This window comes from Lytechinus pictus, chromosome 19 (genome assembly GCF_037042905.1).
Source record: "Lytechinus pictus isolate F3 Inbred chromosome 19, Lp3.0, whole genome shotgun sequence".
In the NCBI taxonomy this organism is placed as follows: Eukaryota; Metazoa; Echinodermata; class Echinoidea; order Temnopleuroida; family Toxopneustidae; genus Lytechinus; species Lytechinus pictus.
The window spans coordinates 8,422,227-8,442,807 of NC_087263.1; the positions used below are offsets into that span (position 1 = coordinate 8,422,227).

Here is a 20,581-nt window from a genome sequence, read left to right on the forward strand (position 1 = left end):
CGTCGCCGTCAGAAAAACGGTGCCTATAATCACGCTTTGCTGAGTGCTAGCGAGACAAAAATGTAATTTCCCGGCTAAAGAGTTAAATTTAAAACTTGCGTTACTCATTCATTCAATGTTATATCCATGGTAACACTCTAAAAGTTAGGCCTAAATTAGGCTTGTTTCACACTTAGAAGGATTTTGAGGAAAATAAATTCATATTTGACTACGTGTTAATTGACATATTATGTCAATGATCATGTCCGATGCGATCACTGTAAAAAAAAAACTTGCCTTATAAGGGAGTCCTTACTCAATTCCTTCCCTGGTTAGCAATTCAAAACTGCTCATCTCATAATAATGCTTATTTCCGACTTGCCTTTTATTGGAAGTTAGAAATAATGAATAGTAATAAAAAGCTGTACCACTTCAATCATAATTGTAAATATTGTAAGATAACTAAAAATGTAATTTGAAATGACTCTAGATAAATGAAACATTTTTTTGAATGTTTACCCTAAGAAAGGGGAAAAGAAACGGGATATCGATATTTGACCCGTCGCATATTCAGCTACATTACATGCATTGAAATGTTTCACGAATTAATATATTTTTATCATTATTTTCATCCGTTTTATGTCATTGTCAATGCATGCTCGTTTGAATTTACTCTACTTATTCAAATATTGCTACTAACAATATAGCCTCGATTAACCCTTTTAATTAGTAAAACCTATTCGTCTACATACTAAAATGTAAGCAATTTATCAATAACATAATTCTATGATTGCACCAATTCGCAGATATTCAACATGGATTGGGTCAAACCCGGATAATTATGCAGGGTACGAGCATTGTGTGGAGATGAATCACAACGGTGGTTGGAATGATCGATATTGTAGCGATCGATTACGATTTGTGTGCGAGAAACCAGAAGGTAGGTCTGAATCAATTACATAATTTATTGGGGATCTTCACCCAGCGACGTACAGAGATCCAAGAACAAAGAAAATGTATTGTCAAATACCCTTCATGACAAAGCACAGCCAAGGAGTCTTTGTCGAAATTTGATGATTCAAAACAACAGTTCCGGACAATCGACATATCATATCAAGTCCTTTTACGCCTTTTGGACCCCTTGCGCGCGCCAATGCTCAGCGGCGCACGCACAGTCGCACAAGCGCAGCCCGGCGAGCGCTAGGGCTATACGCTAGGGCACGGCGGCCGTCACGGTGGCCCCTGCCTGCTGCACTGCATGCACTGCGCTGTCAGCATATTAGGTACAGTACGCGCCCGGCCCGAATATGACAACTTTTGCCATTGACTTGTCGTCTGTCACATGTTTATTTAAAGGGATGGTCCGGGCTGAAAATATTTCCATCTTAATACATAGAGTACAATTCACTGAGCAAAATGCCGAAAAATTCATTAAAATCGGATAACAAATAATAAAGTTATTAAAGTTTAAAATTTAGCAGTATATTGTAAAAACAGTCGTCATGAATATTCATTAGGTGTGCTGATGATGTCACATCTCCACTTTCCGTTTTCTTATGTTATTACATAAAATCATAATTTTTTCATAATTTCATACTTGTGTGAATAATTTGTCGCCCTTATAATGAAATAAGTTGCAGCAATAAATATCTAATGCACCAAATCAGTTGTCAATCAATTTTTTCTAGTTCTTGGAGGAAAAAAATTGAATAAACTTAATTTCACATAATACAATACAAAAGAACAAGCGGAGATGTGACATCATCAGCCCACCTAATGAATATTCATAACGACTGTTTTCACAAAATATTGCTAAACTTTAAAATTCAATAACTTTGTTATTTGTTATCCGATTTTGATGAAATTTTCGGCATTTTGCTCAGTGAATTATATTCTATTTATTAAGCTATACATACTTTCAGCCCGGACCATCCCTTTAAAGCTAAAACGCGAACGCGAAGTTTGACCAATGAACATCATTCTTACATCATCGTAAAGCTTAGAGAAAACTGCACAATGACTCATGGGAACTAAGCTGTAAGATACCATCAAGCGAAATTGGATCGAGTGGGAAATCGTTTGTGGTGACATAAAGTAGGATTTTACGTTGAGTTTCATCCTATTTTTTATATGAAAGGGATGTTTTTGACCCCAAAACGCGAATGTAATTAACATCTTTTCAAAAAATTCAATTATTTAATGGATATAATATGATATCATCAGCATTATATCATTGGAACTACGGATAAAAGGGGAAACTTTTTCAGGAATGACAAAATTGTTAACAAAACATGAAATTTCCAATGGTATTTCCATAGAGTGGTAGACACGCGCGGAAAGCACGCGCAATTAGTGTCCCATAGGATTCGATATGTTGCATTTTTTGTAAGTTCCGAAACTTAATACGCAACTGCGGTTCCGGTTCATCAATTTGCGACAAAGACCTCTCATATGTCCTTTTTCTCTTTCATGGGAATACATTTAAGGTTTTTTTAATCGGCCATGCGTCGCGGAACAAACAAAAAAAAACAATAACCCTGTTAAAACTGAAATATTTCTCTTTTTCATATATATATTGTCGCACATATTTTAAATTTACATTTCACCATTTCACATCTGAGGGGGTGATATTTCCAAGGAATCATGTCGACCCCGGAGAGCAAAGTGGCCAGGGGAATCAGTCAGATGTTCTTTATAGAAAGGCATATAGGTTATAACCATTTTTATCATTACCGTCTATGTATAAGTCACATCCATTAACAGCTCCTAAATCATGTTCAGCTCGGAATCTAAGTAGCAGTACGAGAAGATTTTCAATATTTATTCAACTCATGTGAATATATCGCGATAAACATTAACATCTTCGCCATGGTCGGCTTTGTTAATGACATAACTTGCGTACCCTCCCCCCCCCCCCTCCAAAAAAAAGTGTATCATTATGTATACATGCATACATGCAAATATAGGAACATATATATATATATATATATATATATATATATCATATGTATAAATGTGATCAATCTTGGTGATGTACGTGTACGGGTCTCCTTTATAATTATATTTGAGATCAATAGTAAGGAGAGGGCCGTAGCCCGGGGGGGCACTCGACCAAAAAAGTGGTAGGGGTGTGCCGCAGGCGAGACCAAAAACGGGGGCCTTGGAGCGGGCTCATTGAAAAAAGGAGGGTCCTCGGAACGGGCTTCGGAACTACAAATATTTGTGAAAACGGGGGTCCTTGGAACGGGTCGCCTGCGTGCGAGTGCGTATGCATCCCTATGGAACGTACATGCAGCTAGCCCGACGGCACGACTGACGGGCGCGCTAGCGCAGAGGCGATGGTCGGACAGCGAGCTGCGGCCGCTTTTCACCAAAATTGCGACGCGGAACGGCGTAACGGAAAATATGCGAAGCCCTGGAGCGGATTTTTTTCATCTTTTTTCTCGAGAAGAAAAAATGCTATGCTCTGGAGCGGTTTTCTTTGTTCTTTTTCTCAATAAGACAAAAATGCTATGCCTCGGAACGGAAATTTGAGTGTAAAAATGGGGGTCCCCTCCGCGGCACATACCCACTATGCACTATATACTGAGTGCCCCCCCCCCCGGGGGCCGTAGCAAGGTCAATACTCGTCTTCATCAAGCTTTCGGGCACATGTCCTTCATCAGGATCTAAACCAATATATAAAATACAAAATATAGGCGTACTAATATATATTATTAGTAGGCCTGTATTTTGTATTTCATATATTGGTTTAGATCCTGATGAAGGGCATGTGCCCGAAAGCTTGATGAAGACGGGTATTGACCTTGCTACGGCCCTCTCCATACTATTGATCTCAAATATATATATATATATATATATATATATATATATATATATATATATATGTTATATATATATATATATATATATATATTACATAAATAAATGAAAATACAAAAAAAAATAGAAAAAATTAGAAATAATACGAAAATAAGTAAAAGAATGTAGATGATACAACTACTCCTACCATATAGTTTAGCTAATATTTCTAGGACTGCAGTCGGTAAACTTTTTCTAATTTATATGATCTTTATTCTGCAGTACCTCCACTTCATTTGATTGCGATGACGTCAACACCTTTCGGGAGCCCCGGGAACGCTCCAACTTTCTCTTGCGTACTCTCACCGGACAACACACAGAATACCATAACCTACATAGAGAGGGTAGTTAGACCAAGCCTCACTCCTGGAGGCTACACACTGAACGTACCGGGCTCGGAGGTAACTCTAAATGGCGGACTAACACAGAACCTACCTGATGAAGCGACGGCTGTTGGCGTTTATAAGTGCTCCACTACATCTACAATCACCGGTACTTCAACATCAGCAGATGTGACAATTCTCTCACAAGAAAGTACGTACGAATATAAAGTACATTAAAAATAGTCTGACATATGACTGAGATAATGAAATAGAAAATCAATCGACATTTCTCCATCCCATCCCGCCATAAAAATCCTTTTATTCACCAAATACAGAAACAGCTGTCATCAAACGATTATCAGAAATAAAATAAAAAGATGATTTTTAAATTCCAAATATACCACGAATTAAAGACTTGTCTTTGATCATGGAGACTGCGTTTTCTGCAACGAAATCCTTTCATATAATGATATTACCTGAAATGTGACTTTGAAAAGATGGACAAAATCATCATACTGTTTCAAAGATTGTAGTATTTCGGATGTCAAAGTTTTAGATTTGTCATCACATTCTCCTCCTACCAACAATAAATCATTAGGATTTTTTTTTGTAATTTCAATAATTTGGTTTTTTTTAAGTAAATATTTGAAAAGTAACTTATCTGAAAGAACATTTCTTTTTCGTAATACTGTCAAAAAGTCAAATGTTAAAGGTTTTATCGGAGTTCCTTTGACATCCTTTATTTCCAAAATGCTCAAAAGTTATACTAAGATTGCACAGTTGTGCACATCTTGTGCCCGAGTGAACACAAACTTTAAACTGTGTTTTATGCTTATTTTGTAAAGCATTGAATCTTTTTTCTTAATTCAATCAAGCAGTCGCCGGATTATTGGTGACATTCATTTATATGAATTTTCAAGCTCAATAAGAATCTTAAAAATCCCTTATTGACGACATTATGGTGGTTTTGGGTTGGTAGGTGAAATTTGAAAATGCACTTTTTTATCGCCACTTACTGAAGGTAGGGTTGGGAGATATATCATATTTGTTTGATGCTATTTAATAATCCATATACGACAAACAAACGTTTCATTTGATCTCTCAAGTTATGGCCGGTAACATTTGATTTGTTACACTGTAAAAATGAAGTGCTAATTTAGCTCTTACAATGCTTGTATAATGACTGCACTACGAGTGTTGATTTGCTAGAAAATTTAAACTAGAAAATAAGCACTCGTAGTGCAGTCATTATACAAGCACTGTAAGTGCTAAATTAGCACTTCATTTTCTTACAGTGTATGTTATCAATGTTTTCTACCAATGGCCAATTGGTTTCTAGGACATTTTCAACCAAGTGACGGTCGCCTCACCAAAACAGTTTATCCCGATGATGACATCACGCTCTCAGTGTCTACCACTGATAGCTACGCATCAGGGACGGCTGAAATCCGGTGGAGCACATTCTCAAACTTTGCAGAAGGATCTTTATCTCCAACTGGAGATGGAGCTCTGACCTATACCATTCGTTCAGCATCTAAGAGGAATGCAGATGTCTACGGAACATTCGAAAACAATGCAGTGGACAACCGTCTTTACAGCTTGATTCGCGTCATAGTTAGTGGTAAGTTGTTAATTTTGCTCTGTTCATTATTTTTTGTGTGGCAATAGTGCATGAGAAGCTAAGTGCATCTATTAGGAAAATCGCTGCAACCACGAATAAATGTTGACAATGTCTCCACACATGCGCACACACCCAACCAAACATCCTCACCCACACACACACATATAGTGTGTGTGTGTATATATATATATATAACTTAAAACAGTTAGAAGCAAATGGTATCTCACTTTGATAGTATGTTGTTGTTGTTTTTTTTCAAAGATTTTAATAGTCCGAACATACTTTCCAACGCTTATTATTTATAGATTCTTTTCAAAATATCTCATTCTAAAAGCATGAAAATGTGGTGTCTTACCAAAATATAGAAATTAACATTAAATGACATTTTAGAATTCCGATGCACTTTTAATATATTCGCTGACATAGCTTTGGATAAGAATGACAGTGGTGTAGACTCAAAGATGTACATGTATCATGAGTTTTAGGCTTTCAGCGGTCTGATGACCGAAAATCTTCATGTTACTTTTCTTGTAGACCACCAACAATGATTATTCGAACTTGTCTTCTACCATTATCCCAGTCATCATAAGGATGACAAACATAATTAATCATTCAGGATTGTGTTGTATTTGCCATATCTTATGTTTTAATAGAATGTCCCCGTGGCCGATGGAACCTATCGTTATGTGATCGTCTGTGTGATAACTGCTACAATGGAGGAATCTGTCATCCTCAATCAGGAACGTGTATCTGTCCTCCAGGATTCATGGGCAAGAACTGTTTAACTGGTGAGTCGCCATCTCATACTCTGTAAAATTAAATAAGGGATATTATTTCAAAGTTAAAGCAATATCAACATCGCAGTGGAAGATAGAAATGAACACACACGGACATTCATGAGTCTCTTGTGAAAAGGAAACAACCAAGACAATCACTACGCAAATTTGGCACTTTGGCACAATCTTACATTTGCTCTGTCGATTGTTTACACTTCTTGGAGAGACGTAAGATTGTTATAAGGTAATTACAATCTAAAAACTATATAGACCTAAAGAAAGAGAGAGAGAAAAGAAAAGCAATTTTAGGAAATCTATTTCTTTAGGGCATATTCAGAAACCACAAAACCTAGCTCTCGTTGAATACGGTTGAAATAATAAATTTTAATCGCTCGAACGACGGTTTAAATCATTCTTTATTGCAGCATGCGGGAAACACCGATTTGGATGGGAATGCGAGATCGAATGTGGTGACGGGAAAGTCTTGGATGCTTGCAGCGGAAGTCAGATCTGCCTACCCGATCCTTATGGATGCAACTGCCTCTCTGGTTATACAGGAATATACTGCAATAAACGTAAGCTCTGGAGCAATAAGCAATACGAAAATAACGATAATTATCTATATTCAGATTAAAGAGCTATTATGAGGTAATACATCGGTGTATCGGGAACGGAATACCCATTAATCAATCCCAATCAACCGTGTCTGTATGATATCTAAAAGATTATACATGCATGTATCCAGTTAATTCGCCGAAATTATAATTGTATTATCTACTTCATACAAACGCATCCTGACAGATATAATCACTGTCAGGTGTCGGAAAACTTTAAATGGTCAAACATACCCTTGATTTTTCAAATTGATATAAAAGTGCAAGGTTTCCACATTTCTAAATAGCTCCAATGTCATCTTTTGGAATTTTCCCTGTTCAACATGGTTTTATGTTCTTTTTTTAGAACTGAATTTGTAACTCATTATGCCAGGAAAATGTGTAAAAAATAGCAACGGCTTATCAAGGGAAATTATTCGTCTTGCCCATATGGAAGCATTTGTCATGAATTATCTCTCCTTTATACAATGTACGTTCCTCTCATTGCACTCGTTTAAATTTACAGAATGTACTCCAGGAAAGTTCGGTGTTGACTGCCTTCAATACTGTCACTGTGCTGGAGGGATACCATGTGATGCTTTCACTGGAAGATGTGAAGGAAGCTGCGAGGATGGTTGGTCAGGAGAAGGCTGTCAAGGTATGTTCAGTTGGTGGAGACCACTAGCGTATCCAGCATCAGCTATGACAAAGAAATGTATGGGCCCATGCACAAGCGTATAATAGAGTCACTATTGTCCCCAGACAATTGGGTCCATGAAATGCTTTGTAGGATCTGATGCTGGATTCGCGCCTGGACCGGGTCCTGTTTCATAATAGTAATGACAGTTTAAAGCTACTGAAACTGTTCAATATGATTTGTTGATAGTTAACTTCTGATAGTAGTTTTTCATTTATTATCATACCAAGTCTTTATGAGCCAGGATTTGCTATTTCTATCTCGTCATTTGACTGCACTGAAATATTTTTCCTTTTGTGTATGATGGTAATGTAGTTTATTGCTAAAAAGAGGTTTTCTAGGTTTTTACTGTTAAATACAGAATAGTTGCCAGATTTTATGGTCAATATTATCACATATAGACCTAATGGATAAGACTATAGTGGAAAATATGCTTACCGTCTTTGGGCACTGAAATTATTATTTTATTTGACAGTTGTAGTTGTACCATCGATGCATCCATCGTCATTACACCAGGCTAACATCCAACTGATTTCGTCAATATTCGTATTGGGAATGGTGGATTCAGCTATGCAGCTAATAAGCCGTGAAACGAACTATGAGGAGGGCCTATTTTATTCCTGTCTAAAACTAACCTTTGTAGGTAATCATTTAACAAACAAGCAATGGGATTTTCTTTCAAAGCGCAATGTAGGATGCGCTATATAAAGCACCTTGTTGTCATTATTATTATCATCACAGTTCCACCCGTGTGTCCTGTTGGTTACTCTGGAATCAATTGCACGGAGTTCTGTAACTGTCCTGATCTGTCAGAATGCGAGAAGGATTCTGGGTTATGTACATCATCAGAGGGACAATGTGAGGTTGGGTTTGTCGCTGAAACACCTGAAAAGCCAGACAGATGTGCTACATGTAAGTCATTTCTACATTATTTTTATGCATGCCTTATTGACAATGCATTATCACGGAGCTATCAAACACAGATAGCTTCATGCATAATATGGTAGAATCTGTAGTCAGCATTGAATCAGGATAATGCGATTCAAATAGTACCGTCCAGCAGCTGTCTATTCAAGGTGCATTGTACACTCTCCAGCATTAGCTACAACAAATCAAGGGTTCCATGAAAGTTACAATTGCTTGGCCAAGTTAGCAAAATGGTAACTTTTTATGAAATGGGGCCCTAGAATGAGTCCGGTACAATTGGGTACTTGGGTGCAGTGGCTGTGATCCGAATTCCCGACCCTCTGTTTCAAAGGCAAAAATCAAAACATCAGACCTTCTTTCGCATAAGAGAAGACGCGTGTTTCACGATCACAATATACAGGGGCGGATCCATGCAGCCTTCGCCAAAAGGGGGGGCGGATTTTTTTAAAGTCATATTTTCCCCGATCGGCCGCTCTAAGTTGATTTTTGTTTCTTTCTTTGAAGGAGTAGTCCGAATTAATAGTCACTTCATAGCTTTATTCTTATAAATCAACATGAATATATAATAATCTCATAATCCTTATAGCTTATTTAATAAAGTGTAAATGCGAAGTACAAGCTAAATTTTTTTTTCAAACTTTAGGTATTTTGTCCTAAACATTCTGGTCAATATTTTTAATCCTGAACAAGATGTGTATGCAACTAAATAATTACTGCCAGCGCAAAGCGCGAGCAGAAAATTTAAATATACGTTTTGAATTGATCAAAAAGGTACATGTTACTGGACTGCTTTTTTGACATTTCTACTTAAAGAATGGAAATTCTAAGCACTTATTGTAATCGTGAACAGGATGGGTATATAACAGAACAATTGATGCGAGCGCAAAGCGTGACAGGAAAAAATTTGAGATTCAAACCTAAAAACGGGACACTCTATTCATGCTTTTGAAATAATGAAAAGGATGAGTAATTGGGGATCTTCCTACATTGATAATGTGAGCGCAAAGCGCAAGCAGAATTTTTTTTTTGTATATTCTAAGCTAAAAGTGGATAATGTTTCAAATATAAAAACAAGCTGTGTATCTGAATAAACATGCGCGCGCGCGTGTTTCAGATTTTGATCTAGAATATGGGCATTCTAAATACATGTTTCATCATGAAAATCAAAAAAGCGAGCGCGAAGCGCGAGTTAAAAAAAATTGATATTCCAATATGAAGGAGGGTCTTTTTAAACTCTATGTTTCAAGCACTTTGTAGGAAAATTGTGAGGTAGATATGGATCGCACTTAATAAAGAGCTGATATTTTACTCTAAGTTTTGACATAGGACTGCAACATTCTAAGGACGTTATGTCATGAAAATGATGAATATTTTCCCATTCCTCTTCCGAAGTGCAAGATGAAACTTGTCGATTTTCCATTCTGAAAAAGGGACTATTTAATTATCAAATTAATTAATATTAATGGAAAATGTATGTGAATAATTCTAATTGTCTCTTAATTTTTTTACCATGTATTTTTAATTGATACCCTGTAAAGCATGTGTAATTAAGTTTTTACTGCGATGCATGTCTATTGAATAAACCATAAAATGAATGAATTTATTCATCTAATAAACCTGATGAGATCGCGAAATCTGTTAATGTTATGGCTTGCGAGCGAAAATTGCTAGCCAAAATTTTGATAAATTGTCATAAATTAATATTGAGATGTTTATAGCTCACCAATCAAAATGCGAGCGTGCAGCGCTAACTGATACATTTTGACAATCAGACCTGAATAGGGATATCTTGAGAACTTTTATACGGAATATTCGAAAATAATAAGTACCTGACAAATCAAATTTTGCGATATTTTTGAAATTTGATATTCAAACCATAAAACTTTTTAAAGAGCACTCTTTACAAACCAATTTGTAAATCATTCAAAATAATGATAGTTCTGTTTCCGAGCTGAAATATGTTTTGTATATCGATCTCTAAACGTAATATTTCAAGCACCATATTGAGTCTTCCCCGCGTTTTATTTTATTCACTCATCTTCCTCCTCTTCTTTTGTTTCTCCTTTCTTTTCCCTCCTTTTTTTTCTTTTCTTCCCGTTTGTTTTTCTTTTTTTGCTCAGCCAATAGGGGCCCCCGGATCCGCCTATGATATAGAATATTGGTGGATCTATTATTTCTCCAACTCCCACAACCTTCAAAATTACAGGCTGATACAATGCAAATGCAGAAAATCACATTATGAAATTAATAGAACAATATATCGTATTCTGTAGAATTTACAGCATAGACAATTAAGTATTTATTATGCTCTTAATTAATCTAGTATTATCATCATCATCATCATTATTGTTAATATAATTATCAGCTACTATGAACTATGCTTACATCTTGTAGTTGTTGGGTGTTTTGAGTCCTGTTCTAAGACATGCCATTGTGCTGCTACCGTCACGTGTGACGAGTCGGGTTCGTGCACTTCATGTCATCCACGATGGTCGGGAGGCAATTGCCAAACAGGTAAGAATGGAAGGGCTATTTTAATTTGTTACTTCTAAGAAATGACCACGAATCGCCCGCAGTCAATGATGTTTTATCTTTCCCTCATCTCAGCCTGATAATATGAAAAGCACAAATAAGTGTACCTTTTAGAGATAAACTCTATCAAAAGAGCAAGTCCTCAAGATTAAACTAGCATAAAAAAACAATAGTACCAAACTGCTTAACCACATGATAGTCCTTATGAGAACGTCACCGACAGTTTGGTTCGGGAATGAGCAGTAATGACAGTCTCAGTCCCTCAAATAATTGAAATATATAGATTCCAAAGTTTTTAATCCGCTTGAGTTAGTTAAAGAGTCCACAATATCCCTTTCCTTGATTATGGTTTATGCAAACAACATTTTACTTGCAGAATATACTGCATTTTGCATCGCCATTATACAGTTATTGAGACGTAATTGTCATGCACCCCGCATTAAAAAAATATCACTTTTTCTGCTCCATACTTGTTTTTATGAAGATCGTTTTACCGCTACTAGAGAAAAGACGAATCCAGGCACTGCAATCATTTCATGCACATTCGCTACCAATTCAGACGGTGGTCTCTCCATGAGAGCTGCTATTGGGGACTTCTCAACTGAAAGCTTCGTTACTGCTTCTACTGACTCAAGCGATGGATCATCGATGCAATCGAACTTTACATTTTCCGTTGATGACATAGAAACTAAAACGATTTACTGTTTCGTTGGGAATTCAACCAGTGACGATGGATTTGCTTATATCAGCTTGCTCCCTCAGGAGACATTTGGTAGGTTCTGTATCATTTAAGAATGAACTTTTTTTAAGAATCCTTGCAACGAATATTTACATGTATATACATGATAAAAGTAGTTTTGAGTGTGATCGACTTTTCTGCGCCACAGTCATGCGAGTGAAATTTGTAGTGAGGAAGGCTATATATTTATAAGATTTTCGGATAAATCATTTTGCATTGGACATTGTGGAGGATTATCTGTATGTGCTTTGTCCACGAGCCATATATCCACAAACTTCGGTTAAAGAGATATCGACGAATGTTGTTACACATATAGCTATACATTAAAAGGAATGTGTAATATACGTTGGTATCATGAAATTAATGGAATAGGGTGGGAAAGTTTTAAAGCTGATTAGGACTAAAGCCCAGGGTAATTAGTAATGCTTTAATGGAAACATAATTCGAGACATTTGACACAGTTTGAAATTAGATTACCCGGGCCAAATTGGGTCTATGGTTCATTCCTGTCCGAAAAATGAAATTTATTACATTTATAGCCAAATTATTTCAAATATTTATGTCCATTTCAGTTCTTCCGGTCTTCAACAGCCAGCCTAGGTTAGCGGAGCAAGGTTACAATTATCTGGTTATTGCATGGGATTCTTGGAACCCTGGCGTTGATGTTGGAGATGGCCCTGTCATCGGTTATAAAGTATACGTTACCTCTTCGGATGGAAACGAAACAGTCACTTTTATTACCGCATCAGGTGTCCCAATAGAGAGGGGATCTTCAAGAAGAAAACGAGAAGATGCACGATGGATGAATTCTCTAAAGGTCGGACCTCTAGGGAATGTGTCATCAAGGAAGAAGAGACAAGGGGATGCAGGAACACTGATGCACAACGTTACTGGTCTGGATGATGGTCAGTCGTATCTGATTCAGATTTCAGCAGTTCGTGATGGTCTGAACGGCGAAGGTGAAAAGGGTCCAGCTCTTAGTGTGACAACTCGAAAAATAGGTAAGATTTCCCTCAGTTCGATCTAGTGCATTTGCCATGGACTTGACGTACGAAGACAAAACTCGTTGTGTTGCGATTTCTATTAATATGGTGTGCATCACCATATGAGGGGATATGCATTCAAAGCCAAAGTGAGACATTAAAGGGATGGTCCGGGCTGAAAGTATTTATAGCTTAATAAATAGAGTAGAATTCACTGAGCAAAATGCCGAAAATTTCATCAAAATCGGATAACAAATAACAAAGTTATTGAATTTTAAAGTTTAGCAATATTTTGTGAAAACAGTTGTCATGAATATTCATTAGGTGGGCTGATGATGTCACATCCCCACTTGTTCTTTTGTATTTTATTATATGAAATTAGGTTTATTCAAATTTTTTCCTCCAAGAGCTAGAAAAATTGGATTGACAACTGATTTAGTGCGTTAGATATTTATTGCTCCAACTTATTTCATTATAAGGGAGACGTATTATTCACACAAGTATGAAATAATGAAAAAAATATGATTTGATGTAATAAGGAAACGGAAAGTGGAGATGTGACATCATCAGCCCACCTAATGAATATTCATGACGACTGTTTGCACAAAATATTGCTAAACTTTAAACTTCAATAACTTTATTATTTGTTATCCGATTTTGAAGAAATTTTCGGCATTTTGCTCAGTGAGTTCTACTCTATGTATTAAGATATAAATATTTTCAGCCCGGACCACCCCTTTAATGATTTTGTTGGATTCACTTGATTGATTCTCACTTGCGCAATATTATCTATACATTCTTTCTCATTAACAGAACCCCCTCCGGGACCTTCTGCAACTGGTGCTGCTGTAGGTGGAGCAGTCGGTGGAATAATCTTCCTCGTGCTGCTGATTGTCATCATAATAATTGTACTACGATGGAGAAGGTAAACCTGGGGCTCGTCTTACAAAGAGTTGTGATCGATCCGATCAATCGCAACTATGGAAAGCCAGGAAAGTCAACATATAAAATGCATGTTTGTTTAATAAATCTTCTAGATATAATGTTTATCCGTGAATTCATTGATTTCTTGACAATTCGGTGTGTTCTCCTAGTGTTTAAAAAAGACATTTTGCAAATTTCCTGTATAAAAAAATATGACACTGATAGATTTTCATAGAGTTATGATTGATTGGATAAATCGTAACTCTTTTTAAGACAGGGTCCTGCTGCCTCGATATTTGATCATTCATATTTGATCAATATAACGAACCCTTATACTTGATTATATAGCAATAAACACTTACTTTATGAGAAGGGCTGTAACGGCTCACAGTAATGCAGCATAACTACCCTGGATTAGGTAGAGCAGCTGTTACGCGGACTTTGTTTCAAGAAATGAACTCCTGCCAGGTTCTCCATTTACCTCGCCTGGGTTGAGTGCGTCAAAAGGTGGATCAATTTCTTGCTGAAGGAAACTACGCCATGGCTGGGTTAAGGGTACACGTCCCTCTGTTTCATATTCCACAGACCAATCCATTTGGGCAAAACGCTCTACAAATATAAGACTATTATATCCCCGATGTACTGTTGTTTGTGCATGTTAAAAATAATTTCAGGGTATATAATATTAGGCAATGAAAAGTTTATGCACCTAACATTGGAGCCCTAACTTTTATATCACGTTTCAACCCAAATTTAAAAAAAAATCACTGTCATACCCTGTGACATTCAGATTTTGTTCACAGCAGACTGTTTATATATATTTTTTTTTAATAGAAATGTGTTTACAAAAATGTTTTGGCTGATTATATACCCTTTAATTCATTCATATTTTCCCCCTGTGTTTATTTGTTCCCCTTATTTTGCCATTATCGTAAAACGCTTTCATTTTCTTTCTTGTTTTTAGAAGAAAACCTCGCCCTAAGCCGGTTTCCTACTCATATGATAATGATTACATTGGCGGCATTTCAACAGGTATACTCACGTTGTTTATTTATTTCGCTGGGCACATCAGTTGTTGAGATTTACCCATTTGTGTATATTCTAGTGGCAATTCAATATAGACACGAGATTATGTCAGTATGGTACCATCGGAATTTCGATTTTGATTACTAAGTAGCAACTGAACCATGTTAACATGGCAGGTACCATAATGACAAAGTGATCAATATTTCATGCCACCGTAAGGATATCGCCTGCACATTCCAAACCATATCACAAGTCATTAAGGATGCTAGACAAAGCTGACACCAAAGGATGAAGGGAAATAGCAATTTTCGATGGTAACATAATCCCCGGCGAAATTCAGGAATCATGGGCCTAATAAATGAATATTGATTCAGTCTCAATTTTCCCAGGTACTTTGCCATAAGTAGGATATATATGTATGTACAGATGTATATATATAGAGAGAGTTGTCCCTTCTCCGAGAGACTTTTACTTACGGGATGAACTGAAAAAGCTACTGAAATGAGATCGAATTTCGGCACATCGAAAATTTGTTTGTCATAATGCCAAGTGTGATTGATTAATATTTTAGGATGCACACTTTACAAAGATTAAGTATTATAGGAGCCAATATTTATTAGGATTTGAGAAACTGTAATTACTTTTAATGACGGTGCAAATACGTTTCATTGTTTTCTATCGTCCGTTATTGAACGTTATCCAGATCTCGCATAATACTCACTGCTTTAAGTTTGGATCGTACAATTAATTATTGTCTTGGATGTAACACTCAAGATATCGTAATAAATTTAAACACCTGAAATGAATAAAACTGAATTTGGTGCATGAAAAGGTACAGTAATTTCCTTTATTTAATAGGCTGATTTAGACTGAGTTAAGGAAATACTGTTTAGAGTTTAAAACTAATAATAACTTCTCAATTAAAGTTTCGTAGTCTTAATTACAACCCGTAACACCCATATCCACCGTTTTCACGTCACTGCAGAGGATGAAACTGGAAAATCTAACACACCAAACTCCACTGACACACTAAAATCAACTCTAAATGTGACACCAAATAAACCTGTCGTACGACCAAAGCCCTCTATCGCAGCCGAACCGCCGGTGACTTCCAACGGTGTAGACCATGCTGATGTGCCGGTCTCCGGGTCAAAAGAACCGCCAAAGGAGCGTCATCCAATACCAATGTCGCAGTTTGCCACACTAGTTCAGAACAATAGATATACAGATATGTTCTACGAAGAATTCCATGTAAGTATGTTTATTTCATATACATGTAGTTATCTACCTAGAGGTGTTTGTTTCCCCTGCCACATTATGACAAAAGATTCAAAGACTCAAAATATATTTTTTAAAGATACCTACTGTGAATAGCAACTAATTTTGTTGCAGAAATTTTGGATTTGACGATGGATGAAACAAATATGCCTGATTAGAAACAAAATGGTTTATTTGGAGTAAAAAAAATAGTCATTTTACATTGTCATTATCATTCGTCGAGTAATTTATTTATTTGCTTATCCAAACAATGCTTGAATGGAGCTTTGCGTCTGACAAAATTGCATGATTATTCTTAACAAAAAGTAAGTATGATCTAAATAAATGAATTCAGAATTAGAGTTTAGAACAGAATGTTTATACTAAAATTATGATATGATATATGTATTGCATAATACTGGAACAACTAATGAGAAATCAAAGGTTTGTATTTAAGCGCTTAACGATGAGTTTGGCAAACGTTATATGTTATATTCATGTGAAACTGTTATCAGTATTATCAAAATCATCATGATCACAAATTTATTAAACTACAGAAAGAAGACAACGCTTCGAATATTGAAAGAATATAATTGCAAAAGTTTAATGTTCTAATGTGCTTTGCAGTAAATCTTTGGAAAACTAAAACGATATCCTTAAATCTTTCCAAAATCAGTGCCTACCTGAAGCAAACATCTTTCCTCAAACGGTTGCCAAGAAGAAGATCAACTTTGAGAAGAACAGATACAAGAATATCTTGCCATGTAAGTAAGATCACCCGTAACACAAATGTTAGCGATTAATAGCTAATATGAAAGAACAAATGTGAATGGTTTCTAGTCAGTTAGGGAGCCCGGCTCTGAGGTGTGATACGGCTATCACAGCAGAATGTGTAGAAACACTACTTAATTGTTGTAAGTTGTATGAAAAGCAGAGAATATGCAGTTAAATCTTCAATTTAATACAGAATAAACAAGTAAAATAATGTTTTTATAGACTGACTTGATCATAACACGTCATATATAAATGGTATTTCTCTTGTATCTGATTTTAAAACAAAAACAAATAATTGTCTACATAGCTTTAGCAACATAAGCTTAACATCCTTCAAGGACATATCGAGTGCAATAATAAAGGTCGAGCATTTTGTACCCTGAAGTAATATTTTTACTAAACTTCATAATTCCTTAAAAATTAATCGTGCATCTTCAACAACAACGGTCTTTCGTTCATTCCTCCCTTATATGTACATGTAAATAATATGGATTCTTCGTGTGCCCAAACCGAAGGCGCCTCATTCATGTCGCTTTGCACGACTGGGTATTTCGATAACGTAACATTCACGTGTACACATATGCCATCTTTTCACGTGCACACCTCATTCATGTTATAACTTGACTCATCTATTTCTGTTACTTTAACTCCGTATTTCATCGTGCCACTCAGCTTAAAAGATGATATAAATAATTAATCGTAAGATAGCAAATTATTCTACTCACGTCATTTGGGCTTGTATCACGAAATAAACGAAATAAAACACAAGCTATCGGCAACATTTTCCCACGACGAGGAAAAGTTAGCGACACGCCCCCAAGCGGTCAAATTCAAATCTAATTTATCATCGCTCCCATTTTCCCACGACGAGGAAAATTAAGCGAAGCGCCCCAAGCGGTCAAATTAAAATCTATTTTATCGTCGCTCGATCCTGGCTTTACAAATTTGAAAAAAAAAAAGAAATTATGAAACTTTATCCTCTACACGACATTAGCAATACTGCAATTAATATAATAATGCATAATTTCAATTATGATGTATGTTGATGTGAAAAGAGAATACTTCCATAACAATTGCTGCTCAAAAGGGATGAACAATCATGACGCGCGACAGGCATTATTAACATTCCAAAACTGGAAAAAGTATTCTTTCGTAAGAAGTTGAGATAAACACATTCCAACAATACGCTCTTGTGATATCGAATTATGTATTTCCTGTAATCATCAAACTTTCCTCACATCTTTCTTTATTTCAGCCCTCTAGTCCCCTCTCACCATCCTTCCATTGTAAACAAACATTCACACACGCACACACACTCTGGAAGGAATATTTAGTTATTGCATTAAAAATATTTAGTGTGCTGGTGTATAGTCCAATTGTTATTATATATCGTTTAGTACTTTTTATCTTTTGTGCATGCATTTGAAACTATGAGAAAATATTAGGCCCTATGCTGGGATTCATGGACCAAGAAATAATCTTGAATCTCTCACACAGATTCCTCATGCAACTCTATTTCACTCTATGAGTCTCTTCTTCACATCACCACCCATTTTAACCCACACCCCCTCTCTCCCGCTCGTTTTCTCTCACTCTCTCTCTCTCCTTTGGTTCTATATTAACCTAATCTCCGTGTCTTACTTTGATATTAGACGATTCATCAAGAGTTGTCCTGCCGATCATAAACGAAGACCCAGAATCCCATTACTTCAACGCTTCATATCTGCCGGTAAATAAAAACCCTTTTCTATATATTGCTCTCTACAAACACGACAAAGAATGTTTTCTCTGTTTTTTTTATGGGTTTTTTTGCGTAAAATGAAATGTTCTTATCCCTTTTTTAACAATGGGCATTGAAATTGATTATTTTGTTTATTGCTTATCTTTATTTTGCCCTCTTCCCTTTTCTCTTTTACTTCCAGAGCTTTGTAAATGAGCACGCTTACATAGCCTCACAAGGTAAAGTTGTATTTACTCTTCTGATGTTTCCAGTTTTCGTTCATAGGCCTACTGATCAAAATACCATGGGATACTAGGACCATTTGCCATAGACATTCAAAGAAGCATTTTACATGCATCATGTGCATGAGAGAATACTATTTTGTATGATAACAAAAACAAATATTTTCGGGGCGTATTTATTATCTGTAATCTACGTTGGTTACCAATACCTTTTTCTTTTTTTGTAAATCTTTCTGTTCATAATAGCTAAAGAGGCACAACTTAGATCTCAAATATCATATAGAAACAACATGAATATAATAATGAATTATGGATACATCGTAATGATTAATATGACTTCTTCCCAGTCTCAACAATTCACTTTCGTACAGATTGGAGGTTTTTAGGGCAACAAAATTAGATACTTATTTCGAAAAGGTCATTGATTTGCTTGCTTGCTTGCTTGCTACCCTCGCTCGTGACTATTTTATGTTCCCCTTGTGATATACTCGCCACCATCAGGAATTTGTCTCATTACGCCGTAAATAGTAAGGAAGATTTTCTGTGTTCTGTATGATGAGATTTGAAATACTAAAAACGAGAATGGTGACCTATATCGATTTTTTTTTCAAGGCCCGAATAATGCGAGCATGATTGATTTCTGGCGGATGGTATGGCTGGAGAATGTAAAAACAATTGCCATGGTCACGAACCTCCAAGAAGGAAACAAGGTTGGTAGCAAAATTTCAAACTCATTCTCTTCCCGAGTTTGAAACCGTAGGTATCACATTCACGCCTGCATGTTGGTATGTAGGCATATTTGTCTGGTGTACATTGATATATCTAATAGTATAGTATAATAGCGTAGTATAGTATCAATTTTCCGTACAAAAACAACCGAAAAGGGGATGGATAACCCATATAAATATATTTATATATAATAATAATAATAATATAGGGTATTCATATTGCGCACATATCCACCTTGTTAGGTGCTCAAGGCGCTCCTATATTACCCGGCTAAGCTAGGCGTTCATAGCGCACACAGCTTTTTAAGGAATTACTTCCTACCGGTACCCATTTACCTCACCTGGGTTGAGTGCAGCACAGTGTGGATCAGTTTCTTGCTGAAGGAAATTACGCCATGGCTGGGATATAAACCCCTCATATATAAACCCCTCAAAAAAAGTTAATTTCTCCCAACTCCCAATTTTACACAATGCATATTTGATATCATTAAAAAGGTCATTTAATTTTCTTTAAAATGATACCATGCTTGTTATGATCATTCATGCCGTTTCGAAAAGAGCAGGATTCAAAAGTGTTGGATGATGTCTGAATTGAAAAGCTTCAAAACGAGCAGAAATAGCCATGAGGGGTATGATTCTTTTGTCTGTGTCCATTCAAATCAAGCCCCTGCTCCTTCAATTTTGATGTTTTCTTGTGGTTTAAGTAGCGAGGTGTGAGATAATATGGCTTGAGTCGTGGTTTGTAATACACATGCATGATTGTTTTGTGTTTGATTGTGCAGAGGTGTGTTTGATTCCACGTTAATGTTGATGTTAAGGTGCCTGAAAACAAAAGAAACCGCTGATAAACTCTCCCATCACAACTGGGAAAAAAAGAAT

General features: G+C 36.2%; 1 protein-coding gene across 2 annotated transcripts in view; it reads left to right on the forward strand.

Annotated features, from left to right (window-relative positions):
- Positions 1-20,581, forward strand: part of LOC129282688 (uncharacterized) — a 58,588-nt gene that overhangs the window by 24,324 nt on the left and 13,683 nt on the right. For both annotated transcript variants that reach the window (XM_064113771.1, XM_064113772.1), the window contains 17 exons: positions 786-919; positions 4,063-4,374; positions 5,503-5,784; positions 6,438-6,572; positions 6,986-7,135; positions 7,680-7,811; positions 8,592-8,762; positions 11,172-11,291; positions 11,794-12,081; positions 12,621-13,049; positions 13,845-13,956; positions 14,920-14,987; positions 15,967-16,232; positions 16,915-17,002; positions 18,665-18,741; positions 18,935-18,971; positions 19,587-19,684. In XM_064113771.1, the coding sequence (XP_063969841.1) occupies positions 786-919; positions 4,063-4,374; positions 5,503-5,784; positions 6,438-6,572; positions 6,986-7,135; positions 7,680-7,811; positions 8,592-8,762; positions 11,172-11,291; positions 11,794-12,081; positions 12,621-13,049; positions 13,845-13,956; positions 14,920-14,987; positions 15,967-16,232; positions 16,915-17,002; positions 18,665-18,741; positions 18,935-18,971; positions 19,587-19,684 (2,899 nt within the window). The remainder of the gene's footprint in view (positions 1-785; positions 920-4,062; positions 4,375-5,502; positions 5,785-6,437; positions 6,573-6,985; positions 7,136-7,679; positions 7,812-8,591; positions 8,763-11,171; positions 11,292-11,793; positions 12,082-12,620; positions 13,050-13,844; positions 13,957-14,919; positions 14,988-15,966; positions 16,233-16,914; positions 17,003-18,664; positions 18,742-18,934; positions 18,972-19,586; positions 19,685-20,581) is intronic.